This window comes from Narcine bancroftii, chromosome 13 (genome assembly GCF_036971445.1).
Source record: "Narcine bancroftii isolate sNarBan1 chromosome 13, sNarBan1.hap1, whole genome shotgun sequence".
Classification (NCBI taxonomy): domain Eukaryota; kingdom Metazoa; phylum Chordata; class Chondrichthyes; order Torpediniformes; family Narcinidae; genus Narcine; species Narcine bancroftii.
This window is the reverse complement of record NC_091481.1, coordinates 10,495,586-10,520,425: the sequence shown is the minus strand read 5'-3', so window position 1 is coordinate 10,520,425 and position 24,840 is coordinate 10,495,586. Positions and strand designations below refer to the sequence as shown.

Genomic DNA, 24,840 nt, shown 5'->3' with positions numbered 1-24,840 from the left:
AGTTATTAAGGCACAGAAACTGAATATTATAATTAACTACCACATAACAACTTGCTGACGTAATTACTTTTTGCTCCAAAGCAAATCAGATTGAGAGTGGGAGAAAATGGTTGGCATAGCAGTTAACACAACGCCTTTGCAGCACCAGCAATCAGGATTGGACTGGGGTTCGAATCCCGCGCTGTCTATAAGGAGTTGTACTTTCTCTCCGTGTCTGCGCAGGTTTTCTCCAGGGGTTCCGGTTTCCTCCCTCCGTTCAAAACGTACTGGGGGTGTAGGTTAATAGGGTGTAAATTGGGCAGCACGGACTCATGGGCCGAAATGGCCTGTTATCATGCTGTATGTCTAAATTTAATTTTAAAAAAAAAGCATGGATATTTAGGGAATAAAGCTAGTTGTGTAACAAAGGAACAGCTCATATATTGGAAATTCTGTATTCTAAATCAAATTTCTCCACCTTCACAAACACAAATTTTTGAAGATCTGCCAAATCATTATTTAATGGAAGTTGAATTCCAGTATCATTAACTACCACAATACAAGAAATACTCAGATGTGTTTTAATGAGTATAAATGCATTGTAATGAAATTGATACAATATTTTGTGATAAACAAGGGAGTTTTAAAAAAAATTCTAAATGCTGCAACTATCTAGTAGAGTGGTAATATACATGATAGCATCTTAATTTGTTGAGATGGGAAATGTATTATTCTCATGTAATGCAGTACAGTATGTAACAATTCAAAGTGGAATAGAACCTTAAAACAATTACAGCACAGACACAGGCCACCTCGGCCCCTCTAGTCTGTGCTGAACCATTTTATTTTCCTAGTCCACTGACCTGCACCCACCCCATAGCTCTCCACACAACTCCCATCCATGTACTTGTCCAAATACTTCTGATGTTAAAATTGAGCCCGCATTTACCACTTCAGCTGGAAGCTTGTACCACACTCCCACCACTCTCTGTGTGAAGAGTTTCCCCTCATGTTCCCCCTAAATTTTTCACCTTTTAACTTTAACCCATGTCCTCTGATTTGTATCTCACCTACCCTCAGTGGAAAAAGCCTACTCTCTGGCTTCTCCCATCCAGCCAATGTCAAATCCATTTTATTACTTCACTATGAATATCTAGCGTCTGAACCTTCCTGTCTAACCTCCCATGCGGAATCTTGTCAAAGCCATAACTAAAGTCCACGTAGACACCATCCACAGCCTTTCCTTCATCAACTTTCCTGGCAACCTCCGTGAAACATTCTATAGGATTGGTTAAACATGACCTACCATGCACAAAGCCATGTTGATTATCCATAATCAGTCCCTGGCAATCCAAATAAATCAATTAGAACACCTTCCAATAATTTACCTACCATTGACATCAGGCTCACTGGTCTATAATTTCCAGGATTACTTTTGGAGCCTGTTTTAACAATGGAACAACATGCGCTACCCTCCAATCCTCTGGCACCATACCTGTGGCTAAGGAGATTTTAAACATTTCGACCAGACCTCCTGCAATTTTTACACTAGCCTCCTTCAAGGTCCAAGGGAATACCTTGTCAGGCCCTGGAGATTTATCCACCCTTATTTGCTTTAAGACAGCAAGCACTTCCTTCTCTTTAATCTGTATATGTTCCATTACCTCACTGCTTGTTTTCCTTTCTTCCCACAACTCTGTGACCATTTCCTGAGTGAATACGGATTTTAAAAACTATGTAAGATCTCCCCCATATCTTTTGGCTCCATACAAAGCCAACCTCTTTGATCTTCAAGGATACCAATTTTGTCCCCTACCATGCTTTTGCTCTAAATATGCCTGTAGTAACCTTTAGGAATTTCCTTCACATTGTCTGCCAAAGCAACCTTCTAGCCTTCCTGATTTGTTTCTTGCATATTTTATACTCAAGTACCTCATTTGCTCCATATTGCCGATACCTGCTATACACCTATCTCTTCTTCCGACCAGATCCACAATATCCCTTGAAAACCAAGGTTCCCTATAACTTCTAACCTTGCCTTTGATTGTGACAGGAACATACAAACTTTGTACTCTCAAAATTTCACCTCTGAAGGTCCTCCACTTACCACACACATCCTTGCCTGAAAATAACCTATCCTAATCCACACATTCTAGATCCTTTCACATTTCCTCAAAATTGACCTTTCTCCAATTTAGAATTTCAACCCAAGGCCCAGACCTATCCTTCTCCATAATTAACTTGAAACTAATGACATTATGATCACTGGTCCCAAAATGTTCCCGTACACATACTTCTGTCACCTATCCTGTCTCATTCCCTAATATGAGATCCAGTATTGCGCTCTCTCTAGTTGGTAACCCTATATATGGATTTAGAAAACTTTCCTGAACATATTTGACAAACTCCAAGCCATCCAGCCCTTTTACAGTATGGGAGTCCCAGTCAATATATGCAAAATTAAAATCTCCTACAATCACAACTTTGTTTCCTGCAGCTGTCTGCTATCTCTCTTCATATGTGCTCCTCCAATTCTTGCTACTACCTGTCTATAATACAACCCCATGAGTGTGGTCATATCTTTTCTGTTCCTCAGCTCCACCCACATTGTCTCAATAGATGAGGATGTCATTTCTGCTGGTAAAGAGTATTGACCACAGCTTGCCAATACTATTCAGAATTGTGTTGATGGGAAGCACAAAGTTAGGTAAAAGACGATTTGAAAAATTATTGTTTGCTAAGGGTTGGATGAGATTTTAATACCTAAAGAAACTAATAGCCAAATTATAGATACAAAATTTAAATACTTTTCCAATGGATATTGGTGGGACAAGGTAGAAGAAAATGAAAAGGAGCATGATACATCTAATGCTAGAACCACATTTCATGGTGCAGATATCGTCCAAACAAAACCACAATGGTGAAAAAGATAATGAGAACAAGTTAGACAGAAAATAAATCTTTCCTTTTCCTTGCAACTGAAACAGACTTGCATTGCTCTTGGTCAAGCTCCTCCTTTTGCCTGGGTTTAATCTACTCCAAATTTCTAAAGTAAACATTGGATAGCTACAATAATTTGAAATGAAACAATTCAGCATTTTATTGAATATAAATGGAAGACGTTTGTTCCTGGGCTTAATGAGGACATATCTGGAATCTGATTCAATGTCTACAACAGATAGCCAATGTACAAATGGTTCTCCTCTTAAAGTGGGATTAGTGCAGAAAGACAATTGTGCTGCTGTAATGTTGCTATTTTGGGTCATGGACCAATCTGTCTTTATAAACACCAAACCAAACCTGACTGGTCATGTACATCACATAGTGCATAATTGCCCATATGTGGTGGCTTCATATCAAACCATTGGTACAGTATAGATTTTCATTGTAAATAGGATAGTTTGATACAGCACTGAATTAATTCCTTTTTAATACCCACTGGAAAGGAAGAAATTATTGTTCAAGCCCCAAAGGCAAAAGAACAGAAAACATAATCGACAAATCAATGAACTAATAGATCATGAGACATCAATTTTTCATCCAGCCATTTAATAAAAGGATACATATTCTAGAATCTCCTTTGTGTAAGGATTCATAGTCCTAGATAACATTGCTATAGGATAACTGTAGGCTGCAAAACAAAGAAAAACAATGACAGTCTCTACAGGCTGATTCATTTTTAGTAATTATATTACTTTGTAGCAGGAATTTATAGTAAATCCTTTGGATTTTGGCATGAAACACACAAAATGTATGTCATACTTATGCAACACTCTTGTGCAACTGGCCAAAATGCTATTGAAAGGAAAACAAATTTCAGCAGGTTATTTAATAATGTTTCCTTTTTTTTGAGATTAAGAATGGACAGTATGTGATATAGTAAATATCTGTCAGTTACTATTAGGCTTTGTATGAATTTTATCTATTTGCCTTGAAACCACTTCAGATGTTTGAACTAAATTTTGCAACTTCAAGTGAAAATGCCTGCGAGTATCACAGTATTGTAGTTTCGTCTGGGATGTACTTGTACTTCAACCCCCAATTCCTGAAGTGAACTGCAGGTTAATACATCTTATGTTAGAATTGCAAATGAATTAGGGATAATCATGTGTCCCAGTTTTTATTTTATGCCACATAGGAAACCTCAGGAACAATCTAAAACAAATAAGTACACAATATGTTCAGACCGGGGAAAAAAATAACAGACAAGGAGTTGATGAAAAAATTGTGGTTTCCTTAGGTGGAATGAAACCAAATTGTTCTCCATTTTAAAAAGACTAAGCTTTACATCCAACTCTTTACTGACTACAGGAAGCTTAGTTCATCCTGGTTTACACATCAACTACAATAACCTTTAGTAACCCCAAAATAATATGATCTTAAAATCTTACCCCTATAACCTACATGTGATGACTATCTTTATGTATTACCTCCAATAACATGACACTGTTCATAGGCGTCACGGTCTCGTACATCCAACACCAAGTAAGGGCAATCTGGATAAGGTTCATGTGTTTTTTCAGGACATTCAGAGGGCTTAGAGTGAAAATGGTTTTGTTTCCTCTCCAAGTCTATTTCCCCAACACCACTTATAACGCTTTTGAGAAAAATACAAAAAAAAATGTCAAATCAATAACCATCAGAATTCAATGCAAGTATTAAACTCAAATAGTTCAGAATCAAAGCCAATTTTAAAAAAAATTGAAATGCATTCACATAAAGTAACTCGTTTCTTAGAAATGTACATGCAATCTGTAAGTTTTGGTCTTCCGTGGCATAAACCTACAGATCAAGTAAGCAGTTGAATGAAATTAGAGTAGACTCTCAGGCTTCTAGCCAGTAAAAGTCAATGCCTTTGAGGTGAAACAAAAGAACATTGAAATTTGAACAAAAAGTCAACTTTTAAATTTTGGTAAATAAAGCCCAGATTTCTTTAAATCTACCCTTAAAATTCATCTTCAATAAAGCATTTACTGGTAATCACAGTTTTACTTTTAACTAATTAAACCTGAATTCCAAGCAAAATACCAACATTAAACTGCACTGTACCAATCTGGTGTCCAATTGTAAACAATTTCAAAAAAGGTGCAAGTACAATGAGAACAGGTTGACAAATGAATTTTCTTGGTACTTAGCATCGGTGAAATTATCTGATAGAAATGCAATTTGTCATGATGGAATTAGTATCATAACATAATGCATCGTTTGGGGTTCACCACAATGAAATCTAAAGGTTCTGTCCCTTTCATATATCAATTGCCATGCTAATTAAATCTTGCATTCTAATGTTCTTATTTAAAAACATAATTATGTATAGTTTATTACTTGTTAAATCAAACTATAATTTATAAAATTATGCTGCATTTTATAAAAAATAGTTCCAAATTTTAGCCAGATGCAAAAATACTACATGACAGTAAAATAATTATAATCATGATCTTTTGTCAACACAATTTTCACCTTTGGAGAGTGGAACGAGCTGTTGGTGGTTTTTCACCTGATCCTTCATTACTTATCAATTCTATTGGAGATTTCTGTGGAGTTTCCACTGGATTATGTTCATCAGTGGCCTTTATTACACTCAGCTCAGACTCAGTTTCAGAGATCACAGAATTTGAACCTAAAAGGAACAAGATTAAATTCAAACGCAGAAAGTTGAGTTTAGACCAAGTAGAATAAATAAGGAAGAACCCAATGGTTGTGGTGCTTAGAACTTCCAGAAGGCTTTTGACATACTCCAATAAAGAAATTAGAGAGTAAAATTAAAACTTGTGTGATTGGAGTAATATATTGGTTGAAATATAAAAATCAGCTGACATATTCTAGATCATGGAACATAGGGAGAAGGTAGGAACAGGATACTTAAATATATCAGCCTTGATCATATTGACTGGTGCAGCAGAAAGAGTTAAATTTCTACTTGTGATCCTATTATTTGTGTTTCTATCTTTACATTTCATAGCAGATTTCTATTTGATAATGCAAAGAAATCAAAGTTAAACGATGTGATGCGTCATCCATTATTCTGCTGTCCTCTAATTATAAACAGAACATGGTCATTATCCAAAACTTCAATAAATTCTTTTAATTGTGTATACAATCATTCTGTATTCGATTGGTGACCTATACAAACCTTCCTCCTGTTGCAGGTCTTCAAAAACCCCATTCTCATGTTCATTCACAGAAGCCACCTGCAGCACCTAGTTTTAGTCACAAAAATAAATTAAAATATACTGTGCTAAACATTCTGAAGAATAAACATTTTAAAAATGGAATTCTCTCACAATTTTGTAACTACAGTTGGTGAAATGTGTTGGTATTTTGCATGCTTCTCCCTTTTACATTATACTCTATGTATAGACCACAAGTTGTATTTACAATTCAGATTATATCATACATTGAAAAATGAAGCTCAACTCATAGCTTTGGAACAAGATTAGATTACAAACTTGAAATGACAACTTTGTGGTGCATACTTCAGATACAAGATGGATAACTGAGGGTGAGCTATCCTTAAATCATACCTGTTGACTCTTAAAAAAAAGGTACAAAAAGTGTCCTGTCTAAAAGAAACATGAAGGGTTTTAGTCAGTGTCTTTTTCAATCTTCACTTACTCATTTTCAATAAATTTCAGACTGAAACTTGATGTGCATCATATTAAATATTATTACTGTAAGCTTATGAAAAAAATATTGTTGCTCTTGAAAATAATTATATTTAAATTACATGGAAAGCAATAAAGACTCAAGTTTAATTATAATCATGTGTAGCACAGTTTTGCATGTTTTCCAGCAAGACGACCAATGTAGAAATACAGCAAACAAAAAATATAGAGCACAGAGAGAGGTCAGGTAGAACAGAGCAAGGGCAATACTATTTTACTAATGTGAGGATGGCTCAGGTGTCTGAAAGCAGTGGGAAAGAAACTGTCTTTGGAATGGAAACTCTATCCTCCAATCATGTGGCTTTCATATGGCAATCATGTGCATCAGTGACTTTCTATCTTGTGATAAATGAGCACTTACCAACTGAGCAAATGTAGTAACTTTCAATCTTTTGAATAATTCATCTCTTTTATATCTGTAATCTGTGGAGAAAAAAAAAGTCTGAGAATTCAAAATCACTACATTGCAAAATAAACAGATTAAATTTGCAAAATTATCATGTTTGCACCAATTACAATCTTTGAAGTCTACAACATTTTCTGGCAGCATGTATCATAATAGAAATCGATAGCATCCAAGTTAATTGATAAACATTTTAACAGACAAAATGCTTTATCAATTACATTTCTAATAGTTAGATGATCTGATATTTAATTACAATTATAAACTATTATGAATTTCTAATCTATTTCTGTACTTATAAGCATCTGTCAGCTTTGAGCTCCATCTAATGTCACTGAGTCTTTTAACTATATTTACTGAAAATCTCTCATTCAATTAAATACAAAGTACTGGAGAACAAGCACAATAAAGACTGTATTAAAAGGGAGCATCTCTAAAAGCTATTTGAAAATTATTATGCTCTTGTATATCAGATAAACTGTCAGGATGATTCTTGGCAAATGTGTTAAAAATATATATCAGCATTTAACAGGGATTAAACACACAGAACAGTACAACACAGGGACAGGGTCCTTGACCATGGTGTCAACTGAACCAATCCCATCTGTCTCGACCTGGTGTGTATTCCTCTATTCCCCATCTGTTTATGTGTCTGTCCAAATAAGTCTCAAACCTTGCTATCATATGTGATTCTACAACCTACCCTCATGGTGCATTCTAAGCACACACCACTCTCTGTGTACAAATAATGTGCTTTAAATTCTCCCTCTCTTACTTAAATCTAGGTACTCAAGTATTTCACATTTCCACTCTGTGGAAAACACTTTTATCCTAACTATACTTCCTTCACATCACCCCTCAACCACTCCAGAAAAAAAAACAATACAAATTTGTCCAACCTTTCTCTCCAATCTAGGTATCGTCTTGGTAAACCTCTTCTGCTCCCTCTTCATAGCCTCTACATACTCCCTGCATTAGAATCATCCCTGGTCTGTTCAGTTTTAATAAATGTTGAAATAAATTATTGGGTTCCTTTGAAACCTCCTGGCCATTAGTGCCTTATTTATACTAAGGCATCAAATTATTTAAATAATGCAGTCCTCAAATGGATCCAACTGGAAACTTGTCTCATTGTTGTGTTTTACACACTGAATGTTGCTTAATTTAGGACTAAGACAAAATTCTCACTGTCCAAACAATTTCAGCAAGCTTTACTTTGCACATTTTAATCTTCAAATATGATTATATAAATTCACTTGCACACTTAATTTTCATTCATGTCATTGTATTTAAATTTAAATTAAGCATTGTCAGGTATTAAATAGGAGATTTCTCTTACCTTGGATTTGCTGGCTTCCATTTTGTGCTCCCTCTTGGCTGACAGCTGACATATTTTGTATATATATTTTCAGATCAACCTTGTGTCAAAATAATTTTCTACCTTTACTCTGCTGATAAACACCAAACTTACGGTGTGTTTTCTACCAGTATCAGTTTTTGGGTCTCCTACAGTTGATGAATAGTACTAGTCCACTTAAAATGATATGCTAAGTTTACACATCTTTTTATATGCAATACTGTAGCTTTATCTTGTGCAACTAAAGGGCCATTTATTTAAATCTATTCATCAAACACTCCGGTTACATTGGGCACAGTGAAGGTACTGTGCTGACCAATACAATTAGCTGCACAAACAAAGCAGACTGCATCGCTTATCCATGAGAAAATCTGGTAACTTTCAACAATCCATCTTCAATGCCTTTCACCAGCGGAAATTAGCTGTACAGGCTTACAACTCTTAATAAATTACTTTTTGTAAAGTTGCTGGGCACTTGACAGAAAGTTCAATAGAAAAGTTATTTAAAACTCCTTCCTAAGAATCAAAATTGATATTCTTTTTGACAGATTATGGAGCTACCATAATGGTGCATACTGAAAAAGAAATGGATTTCATAAATCTTTCTACATGAGAAATTTTATAAGGGAATTTTCTATTAAAAGCAGTTACGTTACACAGTAAATGCATCATGCAACATTAGTCATCCAGCATGCTTGTGTGTTATCTTCCTTTCAGCTACAATATAGCATTACCAGAGCCTGAATAGTTGGATAGCAATTCATCTGCTACACAGTAGATTGAAAAATGGTATTTGGAATACCATACAATTTATTTTCCCCTTTCATCTTCACATCTATATTTTATAGAACTGCTGTACATTTTGATAATATGTTAAGGAAGAGGCTAATTCATTAATTCTTGCAGTGCAATTCTTGAAAAGTTTCTTCTTGAAGATGCCCACCCAATCTCTGACTTCATCACCACACCCTTATCTTGGCTGAACTCATTCTTGCACCAAACTTTAGCTCTACTCATTCCCCTAATGTGGTGCATGGGAAGCCACACCTATTTTTTACCTCTATGAAACAGCCCTTATTTCTGTACCATACTACCCATTCACTATTCTTCATGTCAATGGAAAATAATTACCCTGAAAATATTAATTCCTTTTCTCTCTCAACAGATGCTGCATGACCTGATGAGTGTTTTTTTTTAAATCATCATCTATTTCTAATTTCCAGCTGGAAATTAAAAAGCTTTATATTTAAAAAAATAATAATAATCAGGATGTTGTCGCTTATACTGCTGCTATCCTTCCTCCCACCTCCTTTCCAGTATTTGTTTTCCTTCCCTACTTCCACCCTCTACCCCATCTCACTCTATTTCCTTTCCCACTTCTTCTTTCCTCCTTCCTGTGCCATGTTTTTCACTTTCTTCTTTTTCCTCCTTCCCCTTGCCATATTAATTTTACTAATTAAATGGCAGTGTCTAACATCTTGCTAAAAGAGTTCGGCTTTGTACCCAGATGTCAAAGTTGCTGTAGGCAGGGCTGCCAGAAGTCACAGTTGGGAAGTTCATTGAGAAACATTTAAACTGATTTTGAAGATGGTGGTAGCCAGGAGTGCTTGTATCTGACTAGAAAACATAGAGTAGCAGTTGACTAACTCTGGCACAGATCCTGTTGTTGGATCAATCAGTTTAGGTCAATCTGGGACTGCATCTATGCAGTCAGGTGTTTCGAGTCAGGGAAATTGCTTGGGAAACTGTCCATCAATATCAATATTGTAGGCCAGCCAATTTTCATTTAAATTTGTGGCAAGTAATATAGGGCTGTTGGCAATCCCATGTGTATAAAATAATACAATGAAGAGTTTAAATGAATAAATAAAAATGTTGTGATATACTTGGCTGGATAAGGCACAACAAAAGCATAGACCAGGAGCAATGTCTTGAAGCAGTTTTTATTTTTATTTCTTAACTTTTCCACCTAACTCTCGCTATTGCACATCAAAATAATTCACTGGCAATCTTGGGATCAATTCCACATTATTCGCATTAACTCAGAGGCACGTGGATGCAAGAAAAATAGATTATGAGGTAGGGAAAAATTAGATTATTGTGGAGTAAGTCAGCACAACATCGTTGGCTGCAGGGCCTGTACTGTGAGGTAATGCTCTATGTCCCAACTTCCCTCCCTATGTTCCACCATTCATTTGTACAATAGAGGCAATTTACAGTGGCCAATATTATAAATACCCATATATTTACTCATGTATTACATAGGACACATGGCACAGAAAGTCCAAAACAATGCCATCATTTGTGCTCCAATGCATTCCCTCCACCCCAATACGTTAATGAAGATAACCTGCTTTTTCCACCTCATCAGACTGTTCAGTTTCCCTTACAATGTATTTTTCTCTTTAACTACTCCCTGTGGTAATAAGTTCCAAATTCTCACCATGCCTTTTGTGTCATGTAAAATAGTTGAAGATATAAAATATAACATCTGAGAATAATTATTTCAAAGGGAGGGGTAGAAATCTCACTTACTTCTTCTTGACTCTTCAAATTTTTCCATGTACTTTGAAAGACTGCATCCTACCAAAAAAACACAAAAGAAATCATATCTTCCAGTGATTGCACTTTAAAGTAACCCACATCAAAACATTCTTCAGAATATTGCAAGTACTGTACAAATACAAAAATCTCAAAGTTTGAGAATTTATAAGTAGAATAACAATTTTGCAATGAATTGCTTGCTAGCAAAAGTGGCAATAACAAAAACTTCACAGTAAGGATACAAATTCAAACTGTTATTTCTTTGTAAATCTCTATCTCTTCAAAGAGCTGGTTGTACCCCTCATTAGTTTCAGGAAAAAGCTCCTGCTTGTTTGCAACTTATTTTAATTACTGTCAAGCAATTGCGTACAAAAAAGTAATTGACCTAGTAATCCAAAACTGGCTCACAGTGTAAAAATTGGCTTCAGATTTTGTCCATTGAAATCAATGGAAGAAAAAGTTAAGCATAACTGGTCTCAGACAGTAATTATGAGCCTGCTCTGCCATTCAATTAAATTATGGCTAAACTTCTTTTGTAAAATGGCTGATGATTCTCAAGTGAATCCATCTGGATAGAATACTAACACACACCAATTTCATCGTCATAACAGCAACTTTTTGGATAGGATTAAAAGTCGTACAGCAATTTAAAAGTCTAAATAGAAAAGATTAGCTCAGCTCAACGAGTACTGTAGGATGACATTCAATCTCACAACTCAATTTACAGAGTAGTTGATTAGGGACCCCCCCCCCCCCCCCCAAACTTAACTTTCGATATAGAGGTATTGTAGCAATCCATCCCAGCAGGGAAATGAATGTGATCAAGGAAGTGGGACATGACGCAGGTGGCGTGTGTTTTATCAGTTTTCTTTTTAATTTAATTTAAGATTTTTTTCACTTTTTATCCTTTGTTACTTAGTCTTTCTTATTTTTTTTCACTAGGTTTCTGTAGGGGTCTTTGATCCAACCGGAATTTGTATCTATGTAATTTAATTGATTGTACTTTCAGTTGTATGAGGGTGCAGGGGGAGGGGGGGGTGATAAATACAGATTCTGTATGTTACATGAATATTAAAAAGATTATAATGTTTGTTTGACGAGTCTATGAAAATTAAAATAAAATATTCAAAAAAATTTACAGAGTAGTTTCAGGTCAAAGGTATCAACAGAAATCTGTATCCTTCTCCAGATACTGCCTGGCCTCTTGAATATTCCAATCATCTGTAGCATTTTGCTTTTACACATTTGTAAGAACATAGTAAAATCTGACTCAGACTTGGATAGTAACACTGTCAAGGATAACTGGATGGGAGAAACCCTGAAATGTATAGGTTGATGGGGATAATAAAAAAGCTGGGATTAGTACAAATTGATGGTTGACTGTCAGTGCAGACTCGGTTTCCATGCTGTACGTCTCTGAGATTCCATTTACATGGCTGATGAGAGTCAAAACCATTTCTTCCGGAGACAGAGCTGTGCGCCCATCTTCAATATAGAACAGCAGTTTGGGAAGACACGTCAGTAATTTTAGAAAGGTCAAAAAAGGTGAAAATTTCTGCAAGAATATAATTTTATGCACCAATTATACCTTACACTGCAAAAATTACATGGTTTAAAATCTGAAATTCCAGACTCGTGTTTTAGGGGGTACCTGTAGTATAGAGTTTGGAATTATACATTCATCCTGGATATGCGTGAAAGTAAGATCATTTTGGTACGACTTGGCAGAAATTTTGACAAAAATGATAGAAGTGGATTTTCCATTGGAACCAGAACTGTATTTATTGGCACAAAACTATCAAAATTTATGAGGATTGCACTAGCGGTAGCCAGGAGATGTATCACTGTTACAAGGAAGTCAGACTCCCACCTACTTATTACTCACTGGAATATGGAAATGAAATTGATCAAATCAGTAAAGACAATTGCGCCCATGGCTTGATATACGACGCAAAGACAGCACCTCTATATTGTAAGCAATCCAATATTAATGCACTGAGGTCTTAGCCTCCATTACATTCTCAAGTAATTTGGGCAGGGTGTGACTCAACTTTCTGGCTCAGCTACGGCATCAAGCCAAGACAAGATTTATAAGCACACTTGTTATGCTATTACACTACCACTGAGAATACATTGTACTCACACATGACAATAGATTACTGCACTTCCAGCTACACAGGAAAATGAAGAGTAACTTCTTAAATGATTAGGTCGAAATTTTGAGATAGTAGTCTAGTATTTGTGCCAAACATTTTTTGGAAATTAAGCAGCACTAAGTATAAAGTTGCATTCAATTGAGGAGTTCAGAAACAGTATTATCAGGTTTTACAGTGTGGTGAAACTTCCATTATATCTTGGTGTTCTTATTGATATATTCCAAGTTCTCTATTGTAGAACAGCATGTATGATCTTTGTATGGGTACATAATCTTTTATCCAAAATTCTGAAAACCGAAACTGCACATTTTTAAAAATTGCATGTACAGTATATTTTCAGGTGTTTAGTTTAGTATGAGCCAGTTTAAGTTTGAAATTTTACTGTGTTGTTTTACTTAAAAATACAGAGATTGTCCTCCAGCAGAATTTCAGCAATCTCACTGAAAGGGTATTTGACAGAGGGAGTGGCTTGGGGAGAACGGCAGTGCATCTCGGGCGGATGGACAGGGAGAGCGGCAGCATGGGATCAGGTGGGTGAGCGGCAGTGTGACTCGGGCGGGCGAGCGGGGAGAGAGCGGTCAATTTTTATCTCATTCCAAAGCTGCCATGACCGCCCCCTCGAAATTACTTAAAAGTACTACCATTTTAATATTATTCTGTTATCCAAAAAATTCTGATCTGAAAAGTGTCTTGTCCCAAGGATTTTGGCTAAACAATTAAGCACCTGTCATCAACTATTAGAGATAAACTGTTAGAGAAACTCTCCTCCACTCTCTGCCTTCCATAGGGACCGCTCCCTCCATGACTCCCTCGTGCACTTATCCCTCCCCACCCATTGCCACCCCCCCCAACACCTTTTCCTGTGGCCGCAGGAGGTGCAATACCTGTGCCCACACCTCCTCCCTCACCTCGGTCCAGAGCTCCAAACAGGCCTTTCAAGTGAAGTAACATCCGGTGCTTCCTTTATGGCCTTCTCTACATCGGAAAGATTGGGCGCAAATTTGAAAATCGCTTCGCTGAGAACCTGCGCTCCATCCGCCGCAGTAACATAGACCTCCCAGTAGCCAACCATTTCAGTTCTGGGTCACACTTACATATCTGTCCATGGTCTTATGCATTTCCCCACCAAGATCATCTGCAAATTGCAGGAACAGCACCTTATTTTCCGTCTGGGCCCTCTCCAGCCAGATGGCATTAACGTCGACTTTTCTGGTTTCTGCTAACCTGCTTCCTCTTCCCCCTCCCCTTTTCTTCTTTCCAGTTCTCTAGCCTTCCAGCTTCATCTAGCCTTCCCTCCTCCCCTTAATATCTGTTGTCCCCTCCCTCCCTTCTCCACCTATCACCTCCTGCCTTGTGACCATCCTTTCCCCCTACTCTTTTTTTCCCCCCAGATGCCTACTGACATTTTCCCATACATTGTGGAAGGGCTCAAGCCAGAAACATCAATTATGTATTTTTACTTTTGCTTTATAGAGGACACTGCTTGACTTGCTGAGTTTCTCCAGCTTTGTGTGTTTTTACTTCAACTTGGTGTCTGCATATTTTTGTGTTTTACTCCTATTATACAAACAAAACTCTTCCAGCTAGTGGAGTACACTGGGATCAGTTTGTGGGGTTCAATTATTCATCATCAACACTGATGATTTAAAGGAGGTGTCAGAGTATAAAGTATCCAATGTTTGATGATGATATATTTAAAAAAATGAGAGGACATGCCAAGAGGATATTTGTTCTTTGGTTGATTGAGTGGGCAAAACTGTCAACCATTCCTGAGCCTCCACAGATGCTGAGTTCTTCAAGAAGCTAGTTTTGCGCTCCAAATTCCAACATCTGTAGTTTCTTGTAACTCTATAACATGCTATTCAGGCCGACTTCCATCAGCCAGCTCCCCACCATGATTACCAGCCCCCCCACATCTCCATCGGGCACACAAAACTCAAAACGGTCAACCAGTTTACCTATCTCGGCTGCACCATTTCATCAGATGCAAGGATCGACAATGAGATAGACAACAGACTCGCCAAGGCAAATAGCGCCTTTGGAAGACTACACAAAAGAGTCTGGAAAAACAACCAACTGAAAAACCTCACAAAGATAAGCGTATACAGAGCCGTTGTCATACCCACACTCCTGTTCGGCTCCGAATCATGGGTCCTCTACCGGCATCACCTACGGCTCCTAGAACGCTTCCACCAGCGTTGTCTCCGCTCCATCCTCAACATCCATTGGAGCGCTTACATCCCTAACGTCGAAGTACTCGAGATGGCAGAGGTCGACAGCATCGAGTCCATGCTGCTGAAGATCCAGCTGCGCTGGATGGGTCACGTCTCCAGAATGGAGGACCATCGCCTTCCCAAGATCGTGTTATATGGCGAGCTCTCCACTGGCCACCGTGACAGAGGTGCACCAAAGAAAAGGTACAAGGACTGCCTAAAGAAATCTCTTGGTGCCTGCCACATTGACCACCGCCAGTGGGCTGATAACGCCTCAAACCGTGCATCTTGGCGCCTCACAGTTTGGCGGGCAGCAACCTCCTTTGAAGAAGACCGCAGAGCCCACCTCACTGACAAAAGGCAAAGGAGGAAAAACCCAACACCCAACCCCAACCAACCAATTTTCCCCTGCAACCGCTGCAATCGTGTCTGCCTGTCCCGCATCGGACTTGTCAGCCACAAACGAGCCTGCAGCTGACGTGGACTTTTTACCCCCTCCATAAATCTTCGTCCGCGAAGCCAAGCCAAAGAAGATAACATGCTATTTACTGGCTTTCAACACATACTTTTGTCCTGTACAGCAGAAGCATACAAAATACAATACCAAAGGAGAATAATTTCTCGGTGTGCTTTTGGAAGACCTACATTGTTACAAGAACCACCAGTAACAAATCCATATGTCAACTTTTTCCATATATTCATAATTACATGAAGAATATATCCAATTCCTTCTTCAATGCCATGTTTAACTTAGCAACTTGAAACAATCTGCATCTGGTCTATAGCCTGACAGGGTTACTACACTGTCCACCAACACTTGTGCGTTTACCATTTTGATAAAATCACACTCATCACATTTCTCTCAATTCCTCTGCCTCCGGTGCATTATCTCCTAGGACAAGGCCTTCTCTTCCAGAACATCTGAGATAACCTCCTTCTTCAAAAAATGTGGCTTCCCCTCCACTGCCATCAACTCAACTCATACCTGCATCTTCCCTATTTCCTTCACATCTCCCCTGGCCCCTCCACCTCAAGATGCAACAAGGACAGGATTACCCTTCTCCTCACCTACCACCCCACCAGCCTCTGCATCCATAATTTCCACCACTAGATTGTACCTCCAGGACTCCTCGACGACTCATCCTCCTTGGTACTTACCTCTGTGACCGAAAGAAATGCTAGACTTGCACCCACACCACCTCTTTCACCACCATTCAAGGCCCTAAGCAGTCCTTCCAAGTGAAACAATGCTTAACTCATGAATCTCTATGGGTTATCTACTGCATCAGGTCATGAATCTCTATGGGTTATCTACTGCATCAGGTGCTCCTGTTCCAGCCTCTTCTATATTGGAGGGACTGGGAGATTATTTCATCGAGCACCTTTGCTCTGTCTGCTGTAATAAAAGGGTCCTTCCAGTGGCCAACTATTTTAATTACACACACTATTTCCACACTGGCATGTCTATCCATGGCCTTGTGCACTGCCAAACTGAGGCTACCTGCAAATTGGAGGATCATCACATGATATTTTATTATGGATGTAGTACTGGTACAACTTTATACAATGTAGTATAGTATAATCGAACTCGTCACTCAATCAAGGCTCGAGCCTCGCGGTCGTGGAAGTACCACATTCATCCAATCAGCAGCGGGGTCTCGGTCCCATCTTTCAATTCGGGCTCTGCTGGTCCCAATGCCTCCCGTCAATCAATGCTCGTGTTTGTAAAAGCGCGCGCGAGTCTGAGGTCTGCCTCCTGCAGCTGAGCTCGGCTCACGCCAGTGTCACTCACGGAAAAGTCAGGGACAACTGATTCAATTAACCTTGGACTCTCTGCCATGGGAGCGGAGTAAGTCATCACTTTAATTATTCATGCTGTTTAAATTATGAACGACAGAACAGTTTCTGGAAATTGTACACAGAGTTTGCAAAATGCAATGGTCGCTGTAAATGGTTGAAAGGCAGGGCAGCTGGCTGTGGCTAGTACAAGCCAGGGGGGGTTGCGCATGAGAGAGCTGAACAGGGACCAGACAAACTTCCCCAAATGCAGTCTTGTGTCAGAGCCAAGCAATGAGGTCCCCATCAGCATCCAGCACCAAGACACCCCACTACCACCCCAACCCCTCCCCTCCTCATGCACTCCTCTCCACTGGGCTAAAGCCACCTGGCCCATCAATTTTATCCTGGATTTGCTGAGCACAGCATACACACGCTCACCCTGGGTGGATAAATTTAGAATATGTGAGGGGAGGGCATCACCTGGGGGAGGGGGCAAGGTCGAGGGGCCTTACTAAAGCTCAGCCTAAGGGCCCGGGTGGTAGTTAATCCGCCACTGCTTGTGGATAAAACACACACACATTTAAAACCATTATTCTCATTTTAAAATTCATCCATGGTCTTGTTCAGCAATGGACTCCTATCTATTCCCTCCAAGAATATCCTTGGTCCCCACAATTATGGACTTAGTAAAAAACTTCATTTTAAGCTTTCCCCTATTGGCAGATGTCGATTCAGTTATGAAAACCCTGTGTGGAATTCCTTCACTAAATTCCTCTAGTCTCTCTATCCAACTTTATGCTTTTCCACAAATATTCATTATCGACCATTATATTCATTATGTGATGCAAAAAACCCTTAAATTACTTAACATCATTTTCTCTTTTTGGCAAAGCTTCTGTGAAGCATCTTGGGGATGGTTTTGCCACTTTAAAGATGAAAATGATTTGTTGCTGCACAAGTTATTTATTTTGAGAAATTATAATCTTTTCCTTAAGATTATATATTATTGTAAGAATTCAGTCACTTTACCGGTATCAATCCGTGATTGGACGTATCTGTATTTTGGATTTGGTACAACTCTTTTCTTTAGAAACTACAGAGAGAGGACAAAAATAATAACAATATAAATACAAAAAGACAAAATTACATGTGTAGACTTTGAGCTACATTATAAAACTACAAAGAATTACGTCCAGATGAAGAGCTGGATACAAAGTTCTTGGCACTAGAGGAGCAGGAAATTGTAAAGAAGGAAAGCAAGTTGTAGGGAGGAAGATATGGCTCAAAAATCATGGAGGAAGGAGAAGGGAGGGAAGACTGGTGTAAAGGGCAAAGAACAGGGTCACAAGAACAAGGGATCAAGAGCTGAAAGAGTGGGAAAAGGATTGGGAAGACAGGGGTGTAGTGACATGTATTAAGGAGCAGGGTCTTTATTCAAGAACAAAAATTTAAGCCAGGTTATCACAAGTCTGTGATAACCTGGGAACAACTGGCGGGGGGAGGGGGGGTGAGGTGGTGGGAAAAACGAAGGTTATGACTAATCTAACTCTCCCTCCATAGATGCTACCTGATCTACCAAGTAAAGATTTTCAAGTTTTGTTGGTGGTGAGATCCGGCCTGACCAATTTGAATTACATTTTCAAAATACAGTAAAAATCCCCGTTATCTTGAATTCAAGCAACCGGCAAAAAAAAAAGTGGAAAATAAATAGATAAAAAATATGTAAGCTTAAAACAGGTGTCCCCAACCTCCCCACCTCAGCAGTCAGTTCGCCGATCACACAACATGCAATCTCAAGCAATTGGCAAATTCACTTATCCAGCACCTACCAATCCAGATACCGGGGGTGTTACTCTAGTAACAAAATGTATTGGTGAGGACAGAGTGATTAATGTAGCCTCTATAGACTTTAGTAAGGCTTTTGTCTGGAATTGGAACAGAAGATTAAAGCTGATAGGATCCAAATTCAACTTGGTAATAGAAGGCAGAGAGTGATGGTGGAAGGTTGTTTATACAAGCAAGAAGCAAGCCTGTGATCAATGTTGCACCACAAGGTCAAATAAAGATGCAGCACAGAAATAAGCCCTTTAGTTCATCAGGTCAATGCAAATTATCACACCCATTTTTACATTACGAACTTCTACCTGTGCTCCATCGAAAGCATACTTACTGGATGCATCACAATGTGGGATGGGAGCAGTTCTGCTCAAAGCATGCAAACTTCCCTCCCCTCCATGACTCCATCTACACCTCTTGCTGCATAGGAAAGGCAGCCAACCCATCACACCCCAGACACGCTCACCTCTCAATGGGGAGAAGGATTAAGAGTGTGAAAGCACACACCAAAGGCTTAGAGAAAATTTCTTCCCTGCAGTCATTAGGCTCTTGAATGAAGCCTTTTAACAGGGCTATCACACGGCCCTTGCTTGGTGCAAGTTGATCTTTCTTTTCATTGCAATCCTATATTCTGTAAATGATGCTCTTTAAATAGATAACATGTTAGTCTGTTTGAAGAACCCATCTCATGGTACTAGGTATTTTGTGACAAATAAACAAACCTTTATACTCATCATATTCTTATCAGCAGCACCCCACCTCCCACCTCAGATTATACCACTCACCTACACAAGGGGCAATTTACAATGGTCAATTAACCTTCTACTCATATATCTTGGGATGTAGGCAATTGGAGCACTTGGAGGAAAATCATGCAGTCAAAGCAATAACATACATATTCTACACAGGTTCAAACACAAGTTACTGGAGCTATGAGGCACCATCTCTTTCAACTGTACCACTGTAAGAATCTTAATATTATACACATTAATAATTTGATTGTGAATGTTGGTGGTCTGATTAGGTTTGCAGAGGACACAAAATCAGTGGTATTTGTTTATAATAAGGCAAATAATTTTAGGAAACAGAAACTAATCAGTCAGTAAGAGGGGACATAGTAATGGTATGTACATGTAATTTAATCCTAACAAGTGTGAGGTAATGAACTTTCAGTTTGGAAGACGTACACAATGAAATAGTATGCACCCATGAGTACTGATGAACAAAGGGATTCTGGTCTCTGCCAGCACATGTAAATCAGGCAGTGTAGAAATCTTACAGCATACTTGCATTCAGTATTCGGGGTAAAAAAAATACCACATCAAGGAGGTTGTATAACTTTATCAAACATTAGTTAGGCCACATGTGGAATACTGTGAACAATTCTGGTCAACATACTTCATGAAGGATATGATACCTGGGATGCAGCACTTCAATGAGGTTTGAACAGTTTGGGTTTGGTTTCCTTCCAGCAGAGGATGTCTGATATATACACAATTATGAAACATAAATAGGGTGTAAAGTAGGAAACCCTTTCCCCAGAAGGGTCGAAAACAAAAGGACAAAGGGTTAAGTGGTTTAGAGGGGACAGCCAGAGATTTCAACTACACACCAACTCTCACCAGAACATTAATAAGACTTCAAGCCAAGTGATATTAGTATAGATGGGCACATGACAATTGACACAGACTGAGTGTTGTACGCATTCAGGATAGTGGTATACAGGGGCATGGGAAGATGAGGCAAGAGCGGAGAGCACACGTGTCTCAAAGGACTGAAGGTAGGAGGGCAAAGAATGCAAAACCATGAGTGATTAAGACAAAGTTGCTAGATTCAGATTTATTTGGTACATACATGACATCACATACAATCCTGAGATTCTTCTTCCTGAAGGGGAGGTAGAATTACCACTTATTTTTAATGCAAAAAAAATATACATAATGTACACATGTAAACAAGTAGACCACAACTTATGATAATTTCACTTTACGATGCGAATGAAACCCCATCATAAGTAGGGGTCTACCTGAAAGAAATGTAAATAAAATGTGCAATACAGAGATTTTTTAAAAATCAAAATGCAAAAGAGTCCTTAAATAAGTCCCTAATTGAGTTTATTGTTGAAGAGTCTGATGGTGGAGGGGTAGCAGCTGTTCCTGAACCTGGTCATGTGAGTCTTGTGGCACCTATACCTTTTTCCTGATGGTAGCAGCGAGAACAGAGCATGTGCTGGGTGATGTGGATCCTTGATGATTACTGCTACTCTCCGACAGCAGCTTTCCCCTTAGATGTTCTCGATGATGGGGAGGGTTTTGCCTCTGATGTTCTGGGGTTTTGTAGGGCTTTATGCTCAGGGATGTTGGTGTCCTCATACCAGAACGTGATGCAGCTGGTCAGCACACATCTGTAGATATTTGCCAGGGTTTCTGGTGTCATACCAAACCAAAGGAAATAGAGGTGCTGACATGCTTTCATGAGGCTTTTAGTGTGTTCAGTCCAGGAAAGATCTTCCAAGATAGTGACTCTCAAGAACTTAAATTTGCTCACCCTCTCCACCTCTGATCCTCCAATAATCACTGGATTGTACACCTCTGGCTTTCCCTTCCTGAAGTCAACAATCAACTCCTTAATTTTGGTGACATTGAGTGCAAGGTTGTTGGTGGTGCACCATTCAGCCAAGTTTTCAATCTCCCTCGTGTATGCTGACTCATCACATTTCTTTATACAACCAACTACATGGTATCGTGGACAAATTTGTAGCTGATGTTATTTGGCATCACAGCCAATATCCCTGAACATCAATCTGGGGGAGAATATGGCATCAGTGACCAGCAACATTACTAAGTGTACTGATGATGTCACTGTGCCCAAGACCATCATTATTTGCTCTAATCAGAAACCATGGATGATTGCTGAGGAACCAAGACTCTGCCTTCAGAGCAGATGACAAGGTAGCCCTTGCTATTGCAAGAGCCAATCTGTCCAAGGCCAACAGGAAAGCAAAGCGTGTGCATGCCCAGTGCACTCATAGTCACTCCTGGACAGCAAGGACATGTAACACATTTGGAAGGGCATCCAAGATATCACCAACCACAAGACTACACCATCTGCCTGTGCTGGTGATGCCTCCCTGCTAGATGCACTGAACAACTTCTACATGTGTTTTGAGGCAAATAAAATGTGGCAGCAAAGAAGACCACCTGTTCAAATGATTAGGTGCTGTGTCTTACAGTGGCTGATGTGAGAAGTGTTAGGCAAAGTCAACCCATGGAAAACTGCCGGACTGGATAACATTCCCGGCAGAGAGCTCAGCTGGCAGATGTTCTCACTGACATCTTTGACATCTGCCTGAGAAGTGGTGTGGTCCCAACGTGCTTCAAAGCTGACACATTGACCCTGTGCCGAAGAAGTCATCTGTGTCCTGCCTCAAGGACTACTGCCTTGTCGCACTCACATCTACCATCATGAAGTGCTTTGAGAGGCTTGTCATGGGCACATCAAGCTCCTGCTGCCCCCGTCACTGAACCCCTGCAGTTCGCATGCAGATCCAACAGTTCTTTGGATGATGCCATTGCCACTGCCTTCCATCTAGCCCTCACCCACCTGGAAAATAAGGACACGTACGTTCGAATGCTGTTTAATGACTTCAGTTCGGCATTCAACAGAATCATACCTCAGTACCTGATAGGGAAGTTGAGCCTGCTGCTCCCTCTGCAATTGGATTCTTGACTTCCTGTCAGGGAGACCTCAGGCAGTCTGGATTGGAAACCACACTTCCAATACCATCCCACTGAGCACAGAGTCCCTGAGGGCGGTAAGCTTAGTCCCCTGCTGTTCTCTCTGCTGACTCATGATTGTGCAGCAAAACACAGCTTGAACCACATCATCAAGTTCACTGATGATACGACGTGGTGGGAATGATAGTTAGCGTACAGAGATGAGGTACAGTCGTTAACAGACTGCTGCAGAGCCAACAACCTATCTCTGAATGTTAATAAAACAAAAGAGATAGTTGTTGACTTCAGGAGGCCCTGGGGGAATCACTCCCTGCTGACCACTGACAGCTCTACCATTGAGGTCATCAAGAGTATCAAGTTCCTTGGTTTGCACTTGGCGGAGAATCTCACCTGGTCCTTTAATACCAGCATCATAGCCAAGAGAACCCCGCAGTGCCTCTACTTCCTGCGAAGGCTGAGGAAAGTTCATCTCTCACCCTCCATCCTCACTACATTCTGCAGAGGATGAATTGAGAGCATTCTCAGCAATTGCATCACTGCCTGGTTTGGAAGCTGTACCACCTCAGACTGTAAAAGCTTGCAGAGGATAGTGAAGTCAGCAGAAAAGATCATTGGGGGCGGGAAGGAGCTCTCTTCCTACCACGATGGATATCTACAACACACAATGCACACAGAAAGCAATAAACATTGTGAAGGACTTTACATACTTCTCATGTAAACTTTTCTCCCTTTTGCCATCTGGTAGGAGGTACTGTAGAACTCGGACCTTCAATTATTTTTTTTCCCCCCAAGCCATCTGGCTCCTGAATTCCCAGAATATATGTGGATTGTGTACCGTAGACTATTGTATATGTCTTAATATTTTAACTTCTATTTATGTGAGTCTGCACCATGGTCCTGGAGAAACACTATCTCATCTTTACTGTGCAATGTATATTATGAACGTCAAATAAAGGTGACTTGAGCTTAAAGCCCTGCAAAAGGTAAGGGACAGGACATCACAAGCAAAGCCCTCCCCACTATCGAAAACACCTACAGGGAACGCAGCAATCATCACCACCCAGCACACGTTCTGTCCTCTCGCAGCTGCCATCAGGAAAGAGTAAAAGGTGCCACAAGACTGGCACCAGCAGGTTCAGGAACAGCTACTCTTCCACCATCAGACTCGTCAACATCAAACTTAATCAGGGATTCATTTAAGAATTTGTCCACTTCATTGTTTTTTTTTTAAATTCTTTCGATATTGCACAGTGGTTTATTTGCATTCGTTGCCTGTTTACAGTTCTTTATTTGTTTACATGTGTACCCTGTGTACAGTTCTATATTTTTTGCATTACCAATTCTGCATCACTCTCAGTCAACATATCTCAGAGTGGTATGTGACATCGTGTTTGTACTCTTGTCAAGAAATCTGAAAGCTGGGAAAGAACAGGCGGATGGTGATGGGAGGTGGCAGCGGCTCCTGATACAAGGCGCATGCGCAGCCACGGAGCGGGGAGGAGGAGGGGGGGATGAAGATGATGTCCCCCCCAACAACGTTCCGACCCTGCTCGCACCCAGTGACATCCCAGGGCGAGGGTCAGGGCGTTGACAGACGACAGCAACCACCAGAGATCGGGAACCTTGAGCCACGAGTTTGAGAATAAAACCCACTATTACCATCATCCTCGCTTACCTCAGGATTCCCGATCGAACTCTTCAGTGACATAGTTCTAATTCTCGCCCTCGACTTTGAAACTCAAATCAATCAACTTGGTGGGGGTTTGGGATTGGGGGGGGGGGTGGAAAATCCATCCCCCAAAAACCCAACCGTCGCTGATATTCAAACATCTTCACGATTGGTTCATGCCTTTGAAAGTGGCCAATGAGAGAGCTGTTTGTTGCGAGGTGAGGCGGGTTGGTGCTGCTGGGAGAAGGATAGAAAGGCGAGCGGTCGGCGGCGGTTGCCGTGGAAACGGCCGGCGACATTGGCAGAAAGGCGTGGTTTCCCCCAGTGAGGATTATTTTAAATTTCATTAATTTAAAACTGTAATATTGCTGCATTGCGTCGGATTGGAAGGAAATGAGTCATGATTTCGTTATTTGTTGAAACTACAGTTGGGGGGAAAAAAAATCGCCTCGTGGTGCTTTCGAGATTGGGCTGTTGGAGTCATGCTGCACACAGGCAGGAT

At 39.8% G+C, this 24,840-nt stretch overlaps 2 protein-coding genes across 4 annotated transcripts in view; one reads left to right on the top strand and one right to left on the bottom strand.

The window, feature by feature from the left end:
• The window catches only part of cep41 (centrosomal protein 41), a 32,414-nt gene extending 7,903 nt beyond the window's left edge, over positions 1-24,511 (bottom strand). Inside the window, exons 1-9 of one of the 3 annotated variants that reach the window (XM_069907803.1) lie at positions 24,345-24,511; positions 18,126-18,189; positions 10,940-10,987; positions 7,006-7,067; positions 6,504-6,542; positions 6,113-6,179; positions 5,440-5,599; positions 4,410-4,576; positions 3,543-3,610 (exon numbers count right to left, since the gene is read on the bottom strand). In XM_069907803.1, the coding sequence (XP_069763904.1) occupies positions 3,543-3,610; positions 4,410-4,576; positions 5,440-5,599; positions 6,113-6,179; positions 6,504-6,542; positions 7,006-7,067; positions 10,940-10,987; positions 18,126-18,189; positions 24,345-24,377 (708 nt within the window). In that variant the 5' untranslated portion in view covers positions 24,378-24,511. Of the gene's footprint in view, positions 1-3,542; positions 3,611-4,409; positions 4,577-5,439; positions 5,600-6,112; positions 6,180-6,503; positions 6,543-7,005; positions 7,068-10,939; positions 10,988-18,125; positions 18,190-23,059; positions 23,194-24,344 lie in introns of those variants that run through there. The other 2 variants (XM_069907804.1, XM_069907805.1) reach the window with 2 other exon arrangements.
• A 53-nt stretch (positions 24,512-24,564) lies between these two features.
• mest (mesoderm specific transcript) overlaps positions 24,565-24,840 on the top strand; it is a 366,224-nt gene continuing 365,948 nt past the window's right edge. Inside the window, exon 1 of the transcript XR_011347798.1 lies at positions 24,565-24,662. The gene's annotated coding sequence lies outside the window, so the exon portion shown is untranslated. The remainder of the gene's footprint in view (positions 24,663-24,840) is intronic.